Source organism: Terrapene carolina, unplaced genomic scaffold (genome assembly GCF_002925995.2).
Source record: "Terrapene carolina triunguis isolate 2854851 unplaced genomic scaffold, T_m_triunguis-2.0 Scaffold714, whole genome shotgun sequence".
Taxonomy (NCBI): domain Eukaryota; kingdom Metazoa; phylum Chordata; order Testudines; family Emydidae; genus Terrapene; species Terrapene triunguis.
The window spans coordinates 1,691,072-1,710,644 of NW_020665065.1; the positions used below are offsets into that span (position 1 = coordinate 1,691,072).

Sequence of the window (19,573 nt, forward strand, 5' to 3'; positions counted from 1 at the left end):
GCAAAGCCTGGCTTGCCCTTGTCTAGGCTTAGTGGTTGGCACAGGGACAGCTACTCTGCCTGGGGCTCATAGCGTGCAGGCAAAGCCTGGCTTGCCCTTGTCTAGGCTTAGTGGTTGGCACAGGGACAGCTACTCTGCCTGGAGATCATAGCGTGCAGGCAAAGCCGGAGGGAATCTCAGATGTCTGCTTTTAGGGGATGAAAAAACATTCAGGGACAAGACCTTCCAACAACCTTGTTTCCGCCAGGACTGAGTCCTCTGAGAGTGCGGTAGGAGGCAGCTGGGGGAGTGGACTTGGAAGGAATAGCCAGCAGTGTGAATGAGGCTTCATCTGTAGCACTCTCAGAAGTGACGTGCTGGCTCTGCCTTGGGGAGAGAGGACCCCAGGAGAATGAGTAACCCACATGCCAGCTTCCCTGTACTAAAACAAATGGCCTGTTTCTTTCTTTGACGGCTGGAGCTACGTAAAATAAACTTTGTACGACTCCAGCCCTGCCATCTGGAGCCCAAGCTTTCCGAGCCGAGGAACAGCACCTGAAAGAGGGCAGCTTTCACGTTCCCATTCAAGTCTCTGATCAACAATGTATAATTAGCTTGGAACAACTGTCCCTTTCAATATTCATTGGCCACTTTATGGAGCATTGTGCCCCCCGTGGGGGGGATTGGGGCTTTCGCAAAGTGACAGTGAAGCATCCTTGCTTCACCCAGAAAGGACAACTGTTGTGTTTATCTGTAGTTCAGCAGTTGTTCCCGGAAGTAGCCAGCGTTTAAGCCCATCTCCAGGATGTTCTCCTGCGGAATGTAGATTTCAGAAGCACACCAGTGTCTTGGTGCAAACAATGAATGGGATCTTGCCAAACGAGAGACTGAGAAATTGTACTTCAGGGTTTAGAGTTGACAATGAAAGAATGCTTAGCAGGCTGCCACTGCTTTGCTGCAGTAAAGAGAAGGTGTTTGGAAATAGTGTCATTAGTGGAAAGTCACCCCTAAAGTTCTGGTTGATAGCTCTGTCCCACACTGCAGGCACTTTCAGTCAAAACTCCACCAGAGCATTCCACTCTTTTAAACTAGCGGACGTTGCAGATTGTTCTGACTTGCCCGTGCGTGTTGGGTAAAGCCTTCAAAACAAGTTGTTTATTTCTCGTTGCAATCAGGATTTAGGAATTACTTGTAATGGGAGTTGCACATACATTTTTTTCTTTATTCTCTTTCCACTCCCACCCTGTGTCCTGGATGCTGTACATCCAAGGACTGTTTAATTTCCTCTTGTACAGGTCTGAGCCCATTATCAGTGCTTTTAAGATTGCATTGTGTGAGAGGCACAAACAGGGCCTTTGTACTGATGCCAGTTCCATGTGATGCCTTTTGATAGTGCTTCTAGTTCTGTCCAGTTAGAAGCTGGTTTTCTAGCTCTAGTTGTGGGGGGGAAGATGCAATGAGGAAAATGCTTGAATGTAGCTTGAGGGATTTTACAGAGACGTTTTGCTTTTTGAAATGGATAACTATTTGTAAACGCTTTGGAAAGAGCTGGAAGTAACTGTACTTGACAGGTCTATAATTAAAACTTATTCTCTTTCAACTTTGAGATGAAATGTCAGCAGCAAAATACTTCAGAATTTCATCATAACAGTGAATGATTCCTGAAAGGTATACTTGTCTCTCTGTTGTAGCTATGTGTTGAACAAAATGTGTTAGAACTAGGGGTGTCGTGCGATTAATCAGTAATAGAATACCATTTATTTAAACATTCTTGGATGTTTTCCACATTTTCAAATATGTTGATATCAGTTTCAACACAGAATATGAAGTGTACAGTGCTCACTTTATATTTGTTATAAATATTTGCACTGTAAAAATAAAAGAAAAGGTATTTTTCAATTTACCTAATACAAGTACTATAATGCAATCTCTTTATCATGAAAGTTGAACTTAAAAATGTAGAATTATGCACAAAAAATGTTTTATTTTTGAATGCAATGTCAAACTTTAGAGCTTACAAGTCCACTCAGTCCTACTTCTTGTTCAGCCAATCGCTCAGACAAACAAGTTTGTTTACCTGTGCAGGAGACATTGCTGCCTGCTTCTTCTTTACGATGTCAGCTGAAAGTGAAAACAGACGTTCACATGGCACTGTTGTAGCCAATGCTGCAAGGTATTTACGTGCCAGATGCGCTAAAGGTTCATATGTCCCTTCATGCTTCAACCACCATTCCAGAGGACATGCATCCATGCTGATGGTGGGTTCTGCTCAATAATGATCCGAAGCATTGCAGACCGACGCATGTTCATTTTCATCATCTGAGTCAGATGCCACCAGCAGAATGTTGATTTTCTTTTTTGGTGGTTCGGATTCTGTAGTTTCCGCATCAGAGTGTTGCTCTTTTAAGACTTCTGAAAGCACGCTCCACACCTCGTCCCTCTCAGATTTTGGAAGGCACTTAAGGTTCTTAAACCTTGGGCCGAGTGCTGTAGCTATCTTTAGAAATCTCACATTGGTACCTTCTTTGCATTTTGTCAAATCTGCAGTGAAAGTGTTCTTAAAGGGAACAACATGCTGGGTCATCATCCGAGACTGCTATAACATGAAATATATTGCAGAATGTGGATAAAACCCAGAGCAGGAGACATACAATTCTCCTCCAAGGAGTTCAGTCACAAATATAATTAACGTATTATTTTTTTAACGAGCATCATCAGCATGGAAGTATGCCCTCCGAAATTGTGGCCAAAGCATGAAGGGGCATACAAATGTTTAGCATATGTGTCATGTAAATACCTTGCAATTCTAGCTACAAAAGTGCCATGTGCCTATTCTCACTTTCAGGTGACCATTATCTCCCATAAATGTAAACAAACTTGTTTATCTTACTGATTGGCTGAACAAGAAGTAGGACTCAGTGGACTTGTAGCTCTAAAGTTTTACATTGTTTTGTTTTTGAGTGCAGTTTTGTAACAAAATCTACATTTGTAAGGTGCACTTTCATGATAGAGATTGCACTACGGTACTTGTATGAGGTGAATTGAAAAATACTATTTTATTTTTACAGTGCAAATATTTATAATATAAAGTTGAGCACTGTACACTTTGTATTCTTTGTAATTGAAATGTATTAAAATATAGAAAAACATGCAAAATCTTTAATAAATTTCAATTGGTATTCTATTGTTTAACACTGCGATTAATTGCAATTAATTTTTGAGTTAATCGCTTGCTTTAACTGCAATTAATCGACAGCCCTAGTTAGAACATGTACAAGGTGTAGGGATGTGTAAGATGTGCTCAAGTTATTCCAGTCCTATGGAGAGGTCAGTGATTCAGTCAAAGATGGTGTGTTGTTACAATAATGAACCAGCTGCATTGCTTTGTAGACACTAGGATAACATAACTTATAGAAATGAACGGTTGTGGTCTGTCTGCAGGCGCACCAGCTGTGCCTTCCTTTTTACTTGCCTTGGTCCTCTTTAGAAAAAGTAGCAAAGTTTTATGTCACCTAAATGAAACAAGGAAATCCATCAGTCTGAAAACCAACAAGGTATATGTACATCCAGGAGTGAGTGAATGTTGTGAACAAGATGTGCATGGCCTCAGTTAGGGGCTGAGAACTAAAGTGACAGGCTGCATTGAAGGCAGTTGAATCTTTCCACCTGTTACACCTCCAAGGGCAAGAAGGCCTGGCAGCAAGTGACTGATAAACACTAGAGATTCTGGCGTAGAAGAGGAAGCGAGTGGCTGTGCACATCACCCATTTCCCCCCTCACAAGCCAGTCTGGGGCTCTGCGTCTTTGCCCCTGCACTAATAGTCATTGGGCAGATCTGGTTTTATGTGATAGCTAGGTCAGCCATGGAATCTCTCGGCATCTGGTAGAGTAACGAGGGCAGTACCTGTTCAGCTGTGGGTCCCCAGTCACACATCCTTGGCCTTTCCTCTGGCGCGTAACTTGTCTTTTAGCCAAGCAATACACTGTGTGACCTGTGTGTTCTTTCCCTTCAGTACGCGTGGAAAGAGCTGGAGCAGGAAGGAAAGAAACGCTACGAAGAGCAAAAACTGGAACGACTGGTAACTAAACAGAGAAATGGAGACCTCATCTTCCCTGTTTTCAACCCAGGTAATGCAGGCAGCCAGAGTGGTGATTTCTTAAGAAATCAGCTTGCAAAATTCTTCACACTCTCCTTATCTCAGGCTTCCAAACTAGTAGGATAAGACTGAATATTAACTTGGTAGAGTAAGGTCTTCGCTGCATCAAAACACGAGTTCTCCACCTTGTCCGTCCCGTGACTCCATGTTGTAACTGAAAAAGGTTTTGGGCCCCATTCCTGTTTGCCTAAAAGAAAAGAGGGTGACTGAAACCCTCAAAACTTGTTTGCAGACTCCAGGATGAGAGCCCAAGAGTCGGTCTGAGGCCTCCATCTCTGTGGGGCGGTTAACTTAGGACTCTGGGGTAGAAACTGAAAAAACTGTTCTGTAAGTTCTTATAACATGCTGACTTTGGGCTGTGGTGGAGACCTGTACTTTACTAATAGGGAGCCAAGTTTCCTCTGAATTTTCAGCCTTGTTTTGTTATCCTCATACTGCTTAGAACATGTTGACACACTACCTGGGTATATTACCAATAACTAATTCTTTATATAGCGCTTTTCATCCATTGATCTCCGTCCTTTACAAAGGAGGTAAGGATCAGATCTGCCATCTTACAGATGGAGAAACTGAGGCACGGAAGTGAAGTGTCTTGCCCAAGGTCACCCAGCTGGCCAGTGGTAGAGCCAGGGATAGAGTCAAATTCTGTTGCTCTATCCACTAGACAACACTGTCTGCCCTCTTCAGACTGTGGGGCATCCAGTTCGGAGGGTGTGGAACGAAGTAGAGTTTTAAAGGCTAGCCGGATACCTCTTCATACACACAAGATTAATGGAACGCCTCAACCCACCTTTCCGTTTCCCCTCACTTCATCCTCTGGCTCTGGTAGAAGGGCTTGGGAGGAACTTCTTCCATGACTTACTGGTAGAGGAAAATGGTTCTTAGGGTTAATATTGGCATGTTGGTTCTTCATAATTTTTTTTTTTCCCATGCAAGATCCTGCTCAAACTGCAGGTGGCACCTGTCTTCCCAGTCCGTAAACCCAGGAGTTGTAGAACACTTTCCCTGGACGTACCACTGCTCCATATTCCTTCTCGTTAACTTGTGATTCCCCGCAGGTGATGTGTGCTCTAGGAATCCATTCAAATAGACAGGCTCCTGTTCTAGGCTACAGGAGAGGCAGCCCTGCAATTTGTTCTCTTCCTGTTTCTGCAAGACTGGCATTGTAACAGCCTGTGTTCAGCTCCCACCCTGACGTGTTCATCACACCTCGTGGCTGCCCGCTCCACTCAGATGTATGTGTAGCTGTGCCAGACACACTGGCCTCTTACAGCCCGGGCCCCAGACGTTCCCATCAGTACCTGACCGTCAGGATGACTAGTTCTATTCCTGGCATACCCTGACCTTTTAAGGATGGTTCCCTGCTCATCCCTGACCATCACCCCTGCTTTTTAAAGGCTGTTCAGACCAGGATGTGGTGATCTTTCCCTGGAGATTGTCAAGGTATTGCCGACCTCAAGAGATCAAAGCTCATGACTCAGGCTATCAATCATGATTGGCCCCAAAAAATCATAGACTAAAAAACATGAGTATTTTTTAAATTGTCTTGACTTTTTAACTCCCCTCTATTCCTCTGCCAATGTGTGAGAGAGAATTTCAGATTGAAAAGTCAACCTTTAATGTGCACAAAAATGCATACCTCTCCCTGGCTGCTCAGATGAAGACTTCACTTACCCCTTCCTGACCCCTGAGATAGGAGAAGCTGACATCCATCTGACATTCCTGTCTTCACCTCGCAGCAACATTTCTCTACCTCCTGCTGCCCAGGGTCGTCTTTACCTGTGTCCCAGCAACACCATTTCCCTGAGTCCCCCTCCTCCCCTGCCTCCTGCTGCCCCAGGGCCCTCTCTGATCTAGTGCCATGCAGGCAGGGCAGATCTGTCCCCTCCCCAAGGCTCTCATACAGAGTTCTGCTTCTGTGCCCATCCCTGAAAATTGTGGGATCTGAGGATCTTCTTGCGTCACGGTGACTGTGCCTGCTGCAGGGGCCAAAATCCCGTGATTTGCAATCTGTTCCTGAGAGTTGGAAACACTGTCTCTTCCCCTGGCTGTTTGGAGGGGAGTCTCCTTCCCACCACTACCCCCAAGATGTGGGAGCTGCCATCCCATCACTGTTCTCTGCACCCCCCTCAGCTTCCACCACTGCCCACCATGTCCTCTGCTCCCTCTCATTCATCTTTCAGTGTCACTGCTGCTCCTCCGTCTGTCCTGTTCCGCTGCCTGACCTGTACAGTGGCAGCCATTTTGTGTGTGGCCAGGGCTTCCATGTCATTGAAAACAGTGGGAGGTGGCAGCCAGCCATCTTGCTGGCTTCAGCCCCAGTCATGTTAATGGGAGATGGTGGCCGTTTTGAATATTGGTGAGTTGGAAAATTCGTGAGTTGGGCCTGTCATCATGGTTTTTATAAGATAGGTGGTAAAAAACACCCCAAAATTGCTAGTCATAAAATCGTGAGAATTGCAATACCTAGAGCTTGGTTTCAGTAGAAAAACGTTCATTTCTGTCATCTGAATTTGTGTGTTGGGCGTTACGTTAGCATGGTTGAATGGCCTCACTCACTTACGCATCTTACTCATCTGTTGCTGGAGAATCTGGTTTCCCTCTGCGTGCACTTGCTGAAGAAACCCATCTTATGCCACTTAACATAACTCCTGGACTCGGCTAGCCAGTGTTGGAGATCCTTTCAGTGTGTAGCTATGAGATCGAATGCTCTTGGCTGGAGTTGTCAAGGTGCGTCTGGAGATCATCAAAGAGCATCTGGAATTCTCCTGACATTCCATGAGGGACATTCTTATACTGGCTGCCCCTTCGTCTCAGAAATTCTGCCTCGCTAGCCGGCTTTGGGTTCCATGTCTGATTTCTCGCTGCCCAGGTGACGTCTCATGCAATTCTAAAAGGCTCCCCCCATGCTGTGTCCTTATTGCGTGCTTTATAAGAGCTGCTTGTTTCCTCCTCACTCCTGCAAAGTGCCGCTTCCCAGCTGAGAGAGCTCACTTTAAGGAAGCCATTATCCTCCTGGAATTCTTGCCTCCATTATTGCCAACAGGAGAATTTTCTATCGACTTATGCCGTCTGTAATCAGAAACCCAGATCTCTCCATGCACTTGGATAGGAGTGTGTCTGCCCATCACTGTAAAAGGGCAGTGATTTCCAGTCTCCCAGACGACTAGTCTCCAGGTGGGAAAACTAATAATGGACTAAACTAGGTTACTTACCTGTAGCCTGAGGCCTCCTGAGTTTGCCCCTTCAGAGACTGCCCCTCCGTCTGCCTTGCTTGTCTTCAGGGAGCAGTTGGGTTTGACACTGGAAGTTCGGAGCACTGAGGAGCTGAGCTGCTGCGCTCGGCTATTTATAGCCCTCACGTGGCATAGCATGTGCAATCCAAGAGTGTGCATCTGTGGATTAGAAAAGACAATTCTGGCTTTGTTCAAGTGTCTCTGGCTGCAAGTCTGTACTCTAAAATAACGTTGTGAGATCTGAAATATAATTTGAGAAGCTGCTAGAGCATGTGACTAAGTAAACTTGTAAGTCCCTTTCTGAGGTGGCGTTATGAAAGAGATGACATGCAGACTGTTTTTCCCATTTTGAATAGAGGCTCTTTCTCTACAGCTTAATTTTAACTACCTTTAAAATTTGAGACCAGTACACGGTTTCAGGCATTTGGACAATCGTTGCCTAGCAACAAATCACAAGGGGCAACTGCATTCCTTTGGTCTCGTTCCAGAGCCCGATAGGTTTTATAAACAGTTTCCCTTGCTACGCCACATGTCTATACCCAGATGAAGATGAAATGGCTTGTTAATTTTTACAGCAGTGACAAACTTTCCTCATTAAAGATCAGGAAAACTTAACTTTTTAATAAGTGTGAACGTTAGCAACACATCTGGCTGCATGCACAGCTGCTCTGAAAGCCTGAATACTTACAATATCTGCCAGTGCTCGGAGGTGAAGGGGGAGCTGGCATGCCCAGGCTTTGTACTCCCTGTCCCAAATGGCAGCAGTAGGAAATGCAAGTTGGGCAGCCACACATTCAGACACTGGTATCAACGCCTGTCTCAAAAAGTGTCTGTTGAGGTGAGGACCTGGGTAGATCAGGGGATTCACAGTGATATAGGAGCTTTTCCTTGGCTTTTTAGCCACCGGTTCAAATCTGGCCCCCATTGGCAGTGATGGAAAGCCATTAACTATCATTTGGCTTCCTGTGTGAAACTGGACAGGTGTCTACGTTAGACATCACCGTCACAATAGACACTGATGGAAATCCCTGAGTTGAAACAGATCTAGAACTGAATGGGCATGAAGACTGACTTGACTTCCTACTCATGGGCATTTCCTCCACATTGGGCTGGCATGGAGAAGTCTGCCCGTCTGCTGGGCAGTAACTGTTCTGTGGATAGACTTCATTCTTTGGGGCTCCCAATAAAGTGTCTGTTACCAACACTGAATTCCTTTACTGTTCGAGCCCATGAAGATAGAATTCTGTAACTTCACAATGCACGCGGACTCTACAGACCTGCAGTTCTAGCACACATGGGGGGGGGGGGCTGTTTGTTTGCTAAAAGAGGGTACCTAGATAATGAACGCTGCTTATATACCTTTTTTCTTTGCTCTCCTTGCCTCACAGATAGACAGAATAAAGGTAAGGCTATTTCAGTTAATTGACGCTGTGTTGTGTGGATGTAGCTGGAAAATACACATTAAGGAGAGATTTTTAAATGCTCTTTGTTCTACTGTTACTCGGGTTATTGAGTTGAAGGCCATAATGACAAGCAATTGTCTACCAGATTTACTTTTTTCTAAATATAAGCCGAAGTTAGTACAAACTTCTCACTGAACATAGGCTTTTAAATGCAATTTTCTTTACCATCATATTTGGGCAAAATCTTTCACTTAGACATTTCAATGCACCTGCATATGAAGCAGCAGTGATCAGTTCAGATACCAGTTGCACCTGCAGTTACAAGTGGGTACAAAAATAGAAAGTGTTAACACTGGGCTGTAGGCTGAGTCCTTTAGCATGTTGGTTTCCCAGCACATTATTTTCAGAATCTTCTTTATGATCTGTGGCACTGAAACAAACACACACTGAATTCAGTGACCCCCCCTGCCCACACACACATACACACAGTCTCTTTCATAGATTCATAGATTCTAGGACTGGAAGGGACCTCGAGAGGTCATCGAGTCCAGTCCCCTGCCCGCATGGCAGGACCAAATACTCTTGCTCTCTCCCACCAAACTGAGGTTTAGAAATGTTGACATTGGGTTTGGCTGCTGAAGCCATTTCGCAGGCCTTTGATCCGTTTTGAACTGGAAGACCTTTCCAGAAGCAGTTTGGTGGAACAGCATGGGCAATAGAGGTGGGGCTGAGAGCAGGGAGTATTGTGTGAGGCAGCAGGCAGGCAAGAATGGGCTCGATTCAGGGCTGCTTTGGTTAAGATGGCTCCGCTCAGGATGCAGTTGTCAAACTGAAATAGGAATAACTTTAAAACTACTGATTTTCAAATGTTCGCTTATTGTGAAGATCTAGATTAAAAATAAAGCCAAGTTTGTAGCTTAAGAAAGATGTTTAGTTTGACCACAGCTAACCTTTGTGTGTCAAATGGCCTTCCCTCTTTTCAAAGACTTGCTGACTTTAAATGTACATCACAATTTTTAATAAGGTAGCACACAGTTTTTGTCCTGTATAAGGTGAGGTAAAAGTCTGCTTCAGCCTCTTAATGGCATTCTTGTACGTCATTCAGAATTCTGATGATTAGAGTCTGAATCCTTTATGTAGTAGGTCTGACCTCTGTTTTTTCTTTCCATAGAGCCGTACACTGTAGGCTATAGCCAGTCCAGCTTGATCCATCTGGTGGGCCCATCAGACTGCACTCTCCATGGATTTGTACATGGAGGTGAGTAGCTCTGGTTTTACCATGGTTGCATAAGTGTGTGATGTGTAACTTTAGAACTCAATCGCCAGGCTATTGTTCAGCAAGAACTAAAATACAATAAATTTAAAGGCTCTTAATACCCAGCATAATGAAATCACGCTCTGACTTCGGGTCCGTTTACACAGCCTGTGACAGTGCGCTCCCAGCCTGGGTCAGCAGCCTTGGGTTGGCAGGACTTGCGCTAGCGCTCTAAAAAAACAGCTGTAAATGGGGCTTTGAAGCTGTGGCCTGAGCTGCAGCTCGAGCTCTGAAGCTAGCCCTGTCCCTAGGCTTCTGAGCCCAAGCTGCGGCCCCAGCCACAGCTTCGGAGTGCGGTCTGCACAGCTATTTTTAGACTGCTAGTGCGAGCCCTGCCAACCCAAGTCTGTCGACCCAGGCTGGGAGGCTCATTACCGTGGGCGGTGTAAACGGACCCTTGGGGGCTCTTACAGAAGAACAGAAGTGGGAAAATATAATTTTTTTTATTCGTAGTGTGGTAGCACCTAGGAGCCCCTGTTGTGGCCCAGGCACTCGTGTGAGGCACTGTGTGACGATCCGAAGTGAGTTTGTGAGACCAGACTAGATTAGGCCATGCTGAGAATTGTTTGAGATCCTATGAGCACTTCTCAGAGAGACGTGTCTAAATTCCCATCTACATTGGTTTGTGATACCAGCTCTGCAAGTGCTGCCCAAGGAGAGAGTATTGCATAGCCACGGTGGTGCAGCAATTCTAAACACACATGCTCAGATTGTTACGTTATTAAATAGATTTTTGTGGTATGTACTTCTATAGGAATTGGATTAGTTAATGTTTGTACTGTAAAGTACTTTATTTGTATTGAAGAAACTGTTTTTCCAGCTCTGATTTTCCTAGTACTTCAGTTTTAGTGACTTCAACTGCAATAAAATTCCCTAACTGGTGACCCTGTTGCTTTGGACGCTGTTGCATGACACTTTCTCCTTACCTTACCCCCTCGTGCGTCTTGATCTCTGGAATTCGGCTCACTTCAAAAAGTAGTTTTATAATGTCATTTCCATGCAAAAATGACTGCAACTTTAATGTACCAATGTGTGAAACTTATTCACTAATATGGAGTTTGATATCTGCATGAGCCACTACTGTTGGTATTCTGGAAGGATCAATAACAGTCAAGTGCCTGTTAACTTGCATTCAGACTAGGAAGGAATGTTTAGATGCTAAATTACTTTCAACTTTCTACAAATTGCAACACTTTTGTCAATTTATGCAAAGAAGTCTTTACTGACATATGCTCACTCTTCAGCTGGTATTTGGGATCTGTTTAGCAGCAGCTTCACAATACACCATTTACTTGTTTTAGTGTGTTGTGTATAGGATTGATTCATAAGCTGTGCCTAATAACACCAAGCAGTTATCTACTATAGTAGAGAACAGAGCATGCCGTGGGGCAGTATTGAGACTGGATGAACGGAGTAATGGTCTCAAGATAATGGAGTGGTGCAATTTTCTCATTTACTTACAAAGGAATCTGAAACTAAATAAATCAAACACTCCAGTGAAGCAGTAATTCAATAAATGCTTTCTTTGCAGAGCCATTAAATGGCCATGCCCCTTTATCTACATGGAAGGAGTGTAGAGTTGCTCCTTGTGAAGTGTTAAAGTGCGTGGGAATATTCAGCTAGCTTCTTTGTTTGCTAAAATGTCATGTTATGCAAATGAAATGTCTTCATTACCTCACCCCAATTTGGGGAACCAGGTGTGTTCCTCCTGTTGCAGACACTGGAACCAGTCTTAGAGATTTGGGGCATAGCCACATTGAAGAAATGGAGAAGCCCTTAACCTCACTTATTGTCAACCTTCCTACTACATTTTCCTGTGCTCTTAAGTTAGGCATCGTTAGTCAGGCATCCAGAGAGTACCTTTAGCTGTGTATATTGAGGTTAGAGCAGCAGTTCTCAAACTGTGGGTCAGGACCCCAAAGTGGGACATGCCCCTATTTTAATGGGGTCGCCAGGACTGGCTAAGAGCTGCTGGGGCCCAGAGCCGAAGCCTGAGCCCCCTCTGCCTTGGGGTGAAGCCTTTGGGCTTTGACCCCCTCCCCCCCCCACCTGGGGTGGTGGGCCTCAGGCTTTGGTCCCCCCTTCTGGGGTCAGGTAGTAATTTTTGTTGTCAGAAGGGGGTCATGATACGATAACATTTGAGAACCCCTGGGTTAGAGTGATCACAAAAATAACCCAAACAGTAATAGGGTTCTACATGTCATAACTTAGCCAAGTCAAAATTACTTGTACTGCCCTCTGAGAATTGCAATCTCCCTGCCACGTGTCATCTTCCAAATACCCCGGCAGTGTTTGTACAGCTCTTAAACAGAGTGTCAAATTTTTTATGAGCAAGGTTTTTTAGCCCTCAAACTTAGTCAAATCCTGTCTAATCAAACTTTCCAAAAAAATTTTCTGGGCAGGTGACAGAAAATGGGAGTTAGATTGTTTCCAGTTTATCATAACAAAACAGCGGCTTTTATTTCACCCTGTCTTAGCACAGGATCAAGCCACTGTTCTGGTTATGTTTATTGTCTACTACATGTCAAATAATTGTTTGTTAATGTTGCTCACTAAGAATCTCATTTTCAGTCAGGGTTTGTCTAAAGTTACTGCAAGATGAAAGAAGCTGGTCCTTTGACTTGATTAGTCTGTCCATTTAAGAATTGTTTTCCTTTGTTAGATAACGCTAAAATTGGGGAAACAAAGGCTTAGGCAAATGAGATCCGCCCTCAGTGTCATCAGGAATGCCTGTCCGTTGGCAATCTCTGCATATAAACTATAGCATATTAATTTATAAGGGTTCTGGCTTCTGGCAATGGAAGTATACATTGAGGGGGAAATAGTCTGGTGCCTTTGGCTAACAAAAGCTCTGCACAGTCATGTCTTAACCAGACTTAGTATTGCCAATGTTGTAGATCTAAAATGTAAATGCCATCTGTATAGATGGAACTCAAAGGTGAAGTGACTAACATCCTGCTCTAGAATACGGCAGAAACATGCAGCCAGCCATACCTCCACATTAAATTGATGTGAATAGTTAAACTTTTGGTTTCTCCCATGTAGACGAGAATTTGATAGCTGACGGGAATAAATTAGAGCAGAGTTTAGTTTTTAAATTGAGAGGTGTGTCCTTAAGTACTGATCACATAAGAGCAAATCAAATCTGGCTTAACATAAAGGAAGGGAGATGTTGGATGAATTGTAGGAGAAAGCAACACCCTTACTTTTGAGTTAACAAATTTAAGTCCAACCTGCTAGTAAGCAAAACAAACTTGATGGCTCTACTTTCTCCAGTATACAGATGTAATCAGGCCCAATTCATTGGTCTCATGACAAGATCCAGAATGAGCAATCAGAGAATGGAAGTGTTACAGGAGTAAATAACCATTCCATGCAGAATGATGTTGCTGATAGCACATTGTGAAGATGTGCACAGTCTGATTCCAGAACTTGTGGAATGAAAGCCTTCAGTTTCTAGCACCTGCAATTTCAATAGGGTTGTACAGGCAAATGTATCCAGTTTCCTGCTCCTCTTCTAAACAAAAATATAACTGGGATATCATCACCAGAAATCAAGGTATAATGAGCAGCTGTGAGGGTTAAGTGGCATAAAGCAACAGATGCCGCAACAAACACAGCACCATGTTCTATTTAAAACCCCGTGTAAGTCACAGGGTCCTGGAAAAATCCCACCAAAGCTGTGGAGTGATGTCTGCTGTGAAAATGTGATGTTCCGTGTACTGTTTGAACCTTGTTTAAATTCAGCCTCTAGCTTTAATCTGTACTTACAAGTTTTTGCCTTAAGAAAATTCATTTGAAACTTTACTGACTCATTCTAATTTGCTTTTGCATTTTCAAATATCTTCAGCTGCTGCTCTTACTCAATAAATACATCTGAAGTGAAGGCATTTCCCCCAAGCTCATTAAAATGAAGAGTTTTTTAAATGACTTTTCCCTGTTTGTAAGACATTGTAATACGAGCGCTTCCGCTTCCTAACTCTACCTTTGTCAGACATCTCCATACCCTTCAAATGGAGTGAAAACCAATGCCGTTCTTGGTTCTCATTTCTCTTTCGTATGCCACTGTATTAATGTCAGCGCTTGGAAAGGTAAATGATCTTGCTTAAGTCAGTCATAGCATGAAGGGAGACATCATGCAAATTTCCAGCCTTGTTCTACTCAGCCAACATGGATCCTAATCTGAAGCAGGCCTCGCTATTCCGGTCCTGTACCCCTGCCCCCCATGCTGCCGAAGCACTCAGTCCTCACCCGCAGTTTCATTTGCTGACTCATTTCAACCAATGGGATTGAAGTATGCAAACAAACATGAGGGAATGAGTGGTGACTGGCCGTATTCTTTTCTCCCAGTGCTCCTATGACCAAATGGGAACAATGAAAATCTGTCCGCAAACTCAACAGGCTCCTTCCCATTGATGCCTAGAACGTTCCTTGGTACTTGGGAGTTGATCACGTACTGGATTCAGAAGTGATCGCATTACAGATAGGCAGCCAGACATGCCATTGAGTTTTGGATCTCACTTCACTTGGTCAACAAGAATTTGGGTCCCACGTAATGTTAATAGGATACTTCCATACAAAGTTGAATTTCTGCTCCTGTCTCTGCCTTGGTGAGCGTGGAGGCTTTGAAATCAAGGGTTTGCTCTGCGCTGTCTGACCAGTCTTGGTGTCTTCATCCATTTTCTGAAATACTGAGCTATGCTGCCCAGCTGCTGGTTGGCTCTGAGGGCTCAAAGGAGTACACTAAATTCAGAAGAAAGGGAGTAACGTAAAGCAGGCAGTGCTCTTTCCCTCCTCTCATGCTGGTTTCTTCAGTAGAAGGGTTCCTTTGTATGCTGCTTCTGTAGGGGGGAGTGGGGGCCCTTTATTGCCCTGTTGGGCTGTGAACGCGAAGTCGTGTTTTGAGAACGCATATAAAGCGTTCAGTGAGCAGCTGGGAGCTTGTAACAGAACATTAATGTAATCACTCCTAGAGGAGTAACCCTTCGCTGTGTGATCAGTTGTAGCTAGTGGAGAAATGAGCTGTTGCTCTGGCGCTGTGTGCAGGAACGTTGATTTTACTGGGTGCCTTACCTGATGTTGCCAACTCTTGCAAGGTTGGTTTTTGTTTCTGAAGTCAAGAAGGAGCAATCGGAGAATGGAAGTATTACAGGAGTAAATAACCATTCCATGCAGAATGATGTTGCTGGTGGAGCTCAGCTTTCCTTTTAAAATGTCCATTTCTAGCACTCATGGTTGTAGAGAAAAGCTTCAAAATGGGATCTGAGTGACGCTGAAAGGTGTAAAACAGAAGGCAAATGAAAACTTAAAATTTATTTTAAAATTCTTTTAAAGCTAATATTGATTTGGGGGAGCCTGCGTCATGACTCCTTTGAAAACTTGTGGATGGCAATATTGCTGGACTGTGGATGACCGAGTTAGTTAGCCACTGTAAGGTCTGCAGTTGATCGAGTTCATGCTGTGTTAGTCACAGTGGCTAATGCCTGTAACTGTAGGGCTCTCATGGAGTCACTAACATCAAACCGTGATTTCTTCAGCGCAACTGCAGTTGTGTATGTAAAAGTTGAAACAATTAGAGCAGTGATGGTGATTCCATTATTGAGAGAGTTCCTTAATCAAAAAGGAAGAAATATTGTATCTTCCAGCAGGTGAGTCGGTACCATTTGTGGTGATAATCAAATGAGTGATTACTATAGTAACGCATCATTGCCAAGCATTCCTCTGCCACCGGGGATTATGTCATTAAAACAGTCTGGGGAAAACAAGCACTTCCTATAAAGTGAATATGCTGGTGTTTAAGGGAAGGCAGGTCAAGGTCCCCCTTTAAAAGCCCTGTTTATCATGTGGCTGCTTGCTTCAGGATCCAACCTAGCTTGGCAACATCCTACTTCTGTCCAGCCCCAAAACATTCTATCCCCGCTATTTCAGCTCTGGTTGGTGGAATGGTTTGGGGACAGCCTCATGGCTGTGCAGCACAGGGTCTCCAGTTCTTCTTCTTCAGCCAGTGGTGACTGAGAACTCAATGCCAGCAGCTTGTTCAGTTCGGAGGTTGGAAGCGAAGAATGCATACTGGTTAAGTGACCCTACCTCCCTGGCAGACATGCTGAGCACAGTGGAATGGCTTCATCCACAGGGAGCTTCCTGCACGCTGAGCCCTGGGCGGGTGCGGAGGAAGTGAGGAAAGCAAAGGGGATGCTCCCAGAGAGACGACGTTTTATCACATTACTTCTAATAGGGTAGGCATAGCTCGAAGGCTGCCAGGCTTCTTCGAGTTGATAGCCCTGCATGGTGGCTTTCCTGTCGAGTTAAACTTGGGCAGAGTTAGTCTAGTTGCTTTTGGTATTTGTCTCCCAGACTTATTACAGATGTTGATTTCCCGTTCAGGCCTCACGAGCTGTTGCCTATGGATAACTTTAGGGTTAATGGGTTGTGTGTATCCAGCAAGGGGGAGAGGGAGCCCTGTAGAGAGCCAAACTTAGGGCCTAATTCTGCCTTCCTTGTTCTAGTGAATAATACTCGGCTGTGCATTGTCCCACTTGCCTAGAGTGGGGTTATTCAGGGAGGGTGGGACCAAATCAGACCTGCGGAGTGGTAGCCCTGAAGAACATTCCAATCAGTAACATTGATGGCAAATTGCACCTTGCTTTGCAAATGCTTTCTCAGCAAACAAGGGTTCTAGCCTGCTGCTCAGGCAGCCCGGATCGCTTGAAAGTCTAGTGGAAGGTTTACATCATTACCAGGAATCAGGGCCACTTTGACTTTTTAGCTGCTTTGCTGGTCTAACTAGAGCCAACCCACTATAGGCAATCGCTTTCCTTCGGCCAAAGGGGAGGAGTTGCAGATGGACGAGTTGAGTTAAGACTCTCTCATTGCTAGACCCTTGGACTGCGAGAGAAGAGGCAGATTCCTGCCTGTTAATGGTGTTTGGAGCCTGCTCATGAGGAGAAACTGCTGCATAAAGCCCATCTGGCTCCCTACAGACAGGACACGACTCCTCTTTACTCCACCGGCACCTGGAAGAAGCTGGCTGTGAATTCAGAGTGCGAAGGAAATTCCATGTATATAGGGAGTGGCTGAGACTCTGGCCAGACCACATCAGAGTCCACTTTCTATTAGAAATCAAAGGGAGGAAAGACTGGCTCCAGCAGGCGAAGCTTCCTTACCAGCGTCAAAAGAGAGCAGGCTGCTGGTGATCAGGGAAAGAGCAAGGCCTATCGGGTACGAAAAAGCGGGGTCTGCTGACCCTTTCCTTGTTACTCAGTATGATGGATGCTGTGCACTACACAGAGGAAGACAGTCAACGTAGGCATCTGTGGAATAAGGGTCAAGACTTATAACGCTGACCTTCCCCAGCCTGGCTGGGGTTGAAGAGGCTGGACAGTAAGGGTTGGGTGTCGATGACTTAAGTCACAACACTTGGCTCTGGAACAGAGCGCTGGAAGTCTGTCTGTGTGCAGCCATTGTTGCCCTGCGAGTGTCCGTGTCTCGTTTTACCCAGAGCTGCTTGCACACAGGCACTGGCTGAGGTTTCTGTGTGTAGCTGTTTCCTAGTAAGTAGCTGTTGTGATTTGAACAAGGGACTTGATGGGCCCTGTGGGGGTGTGATTAATTGGCTTTAGCTGAAGAGTAATGGGATGCTGCATTTCAAGCCCTCTTCTAAATCAGGGTTAATGTGATTTCATTTGTCTCTGACAGGCTAGCAATAATGGCTAACGTGGAAAAGCAGAGAGACATGCACATATGTCTCTTTCAGAGCTAGTCTGTACTAAACTGTTATCTCCCTCTCCAGAGCAATCCTTGTGCTGTGGAAATGAATCCTGTTCTGACTGATCAAGGAGATTAGCTAGATGAGAACCAGAATGTGGGATGGGGGGATCTGCTTCTCCCACAACTAGGGCATGTACATTGCTGCTGCTGCTATCTGTAACTGTACACATAACACTGGTGTTTCTGTGGGAAAGAACTTAAATCACTTGGCATGAGAAGTGGAGCGAATTCATAACTGGAACTCCAGGATACAGGATGGGATGCAAGCAAACAGCTGTAGCGCTAAGCCATACATCATTATGACACTTCTCTTCATCCTTGCAAGCTACACTGGGAGAGCCTGAAATCAAAAGCCACCTCTGGTGACAGTTGTGATGGTGGCTTTGCACATGGACACCTGTCCAACACAGTAGACAGACATCCATTATACACTTGCCATGGACCACTGAAGTGGTGGTAGTGAGTCTCAGCCATACAGCCAATTGCTTATTTCAACCATATTTCCTTAATAGTCCTCTTCAGTGGCTGCCTATGCTGAGTTTGGCATTTCTGTCTCATCTGGTGCAGGAGACTCTTCTTGAATAGTGTGGTGTGTGTGATCAGGTCTTGAGACACAATATCCTCTGTTTAGCCAGCTAACTCTTCATGCACATATATATTGTCTCTGAGCCACCTGTTTAAGTAACAAGCTGTATAAGTTCTTGTTGGGCTTTGACTCCTTGTTAGCCATTTTAAGTAAACTCACATAGTGAAAGTCCTTGTAGCTTGACTGTGTCCATTTAATCCCAGAGGAGCTGAGTTCTAGTGCATTTTATGGATGAGTGGGAAGCACTCCTGAAGACACGACTTCCGTATCTCCTGGAAGTAAAAACTACCTAATTGTTTCTCTATTCTCCCCAACAGAAAGCTTTCCTGCCCAAAGCTTTGTCAGCACTTGGCAGCTCTTTGGTTCCTAAATCAATATGTTTTTCTCTTGATTATTTTGGGGTTAAGGAAAATCCAGCAAAGGTTCCCCCCCCATCTCCCTTAAAAGTAAGTTAACAGGATGCACAGTGAATATCATGCACAGCAAATGGCAGTGATACTGTGCGTAGTGATAGGTAGTATAATATACTTAAAGCAGAATCCGATGGTAAGTCAGAGTTTAGGTTTAGTCCAGCTCTAACCATGGTGGTGATCTGCTACTGAAGAAAGGTAAAAGAATCTCCCAAGTGTACCATTGCTGTGGGGGTATCCCACTAACCAGTTACAGACCCGCAGTTTGTTTGAGTTTAAGGAGGCACTTACCAAGATGAAACTAAGCCAATCTAGCAATCCATCTATCCTTGTGGTGGCAGCTCCAGTTGTAAGGAGTGTGTGTGTGTGTGTGTGTGTGTGTGTGTGTGTGCGCGCATGCGCGGGTCTATGTATTTTGCCGCCCCAAGCACAGCAGTCAGGCGGCTTTTGGTGGCATGCCTGCGGGAGGTCCGCTGGTAACACGGATTCGGCATACCCGCCGCCGAATTGCTGGCGAAACCGTGGGACCGGCGGACCTCCCAGAGGCATGCCGCCGAAGGCAGTATGACTGCCGCCCTCACAGCGGCAGGCTGGTCCCCGCGGCTTGTCGCCCCAGGCATGCACTTGGTGCCTGGAGCTACCCCGTGTGTGTGGGGGGGGAGAGATACCTGGAATAAATTAATCTAGATATTCAGAGTTTGAGTGAAATCCCAGGTCCCA

General features: G+C 44.9%; 1 protein-coding gene across 3 annotated transcripts in view; it reads left to right on the plus strand.

Moving 5' to 3' along the window:
• Positions 1 to 19,573, plus strand: part of ACOT7 (acyl-CoA thioesterase 7) — a 99,302-nt gene that overhangs the window by 38,257 nt on the left and 41,472 nt on the right. For 2 of the 3 annotated variants that reach the window (XM_026659987.1, XM_026659989.1), the window contains exons 5-7: positions 3,993 to 4,107; positions 8,761 to 8,775; positions 9,947 to 10,033. In XM_026659987.1, the coding sequence (XP_026515772.1) occupies positions 3,993 to 4,107; positions 8,761 to 8,775; positions 9,947 to 10,033 (217 nt within the window). The remainder of the gene's footprint in view (positions 1 to 3,992; positions 4,108 to 8,760; positions 8,776 to 9,946; positions 10,034 to 19,573) is intronic. The other variant, XM_026659988.1, reaches the window with a different exon arrangement.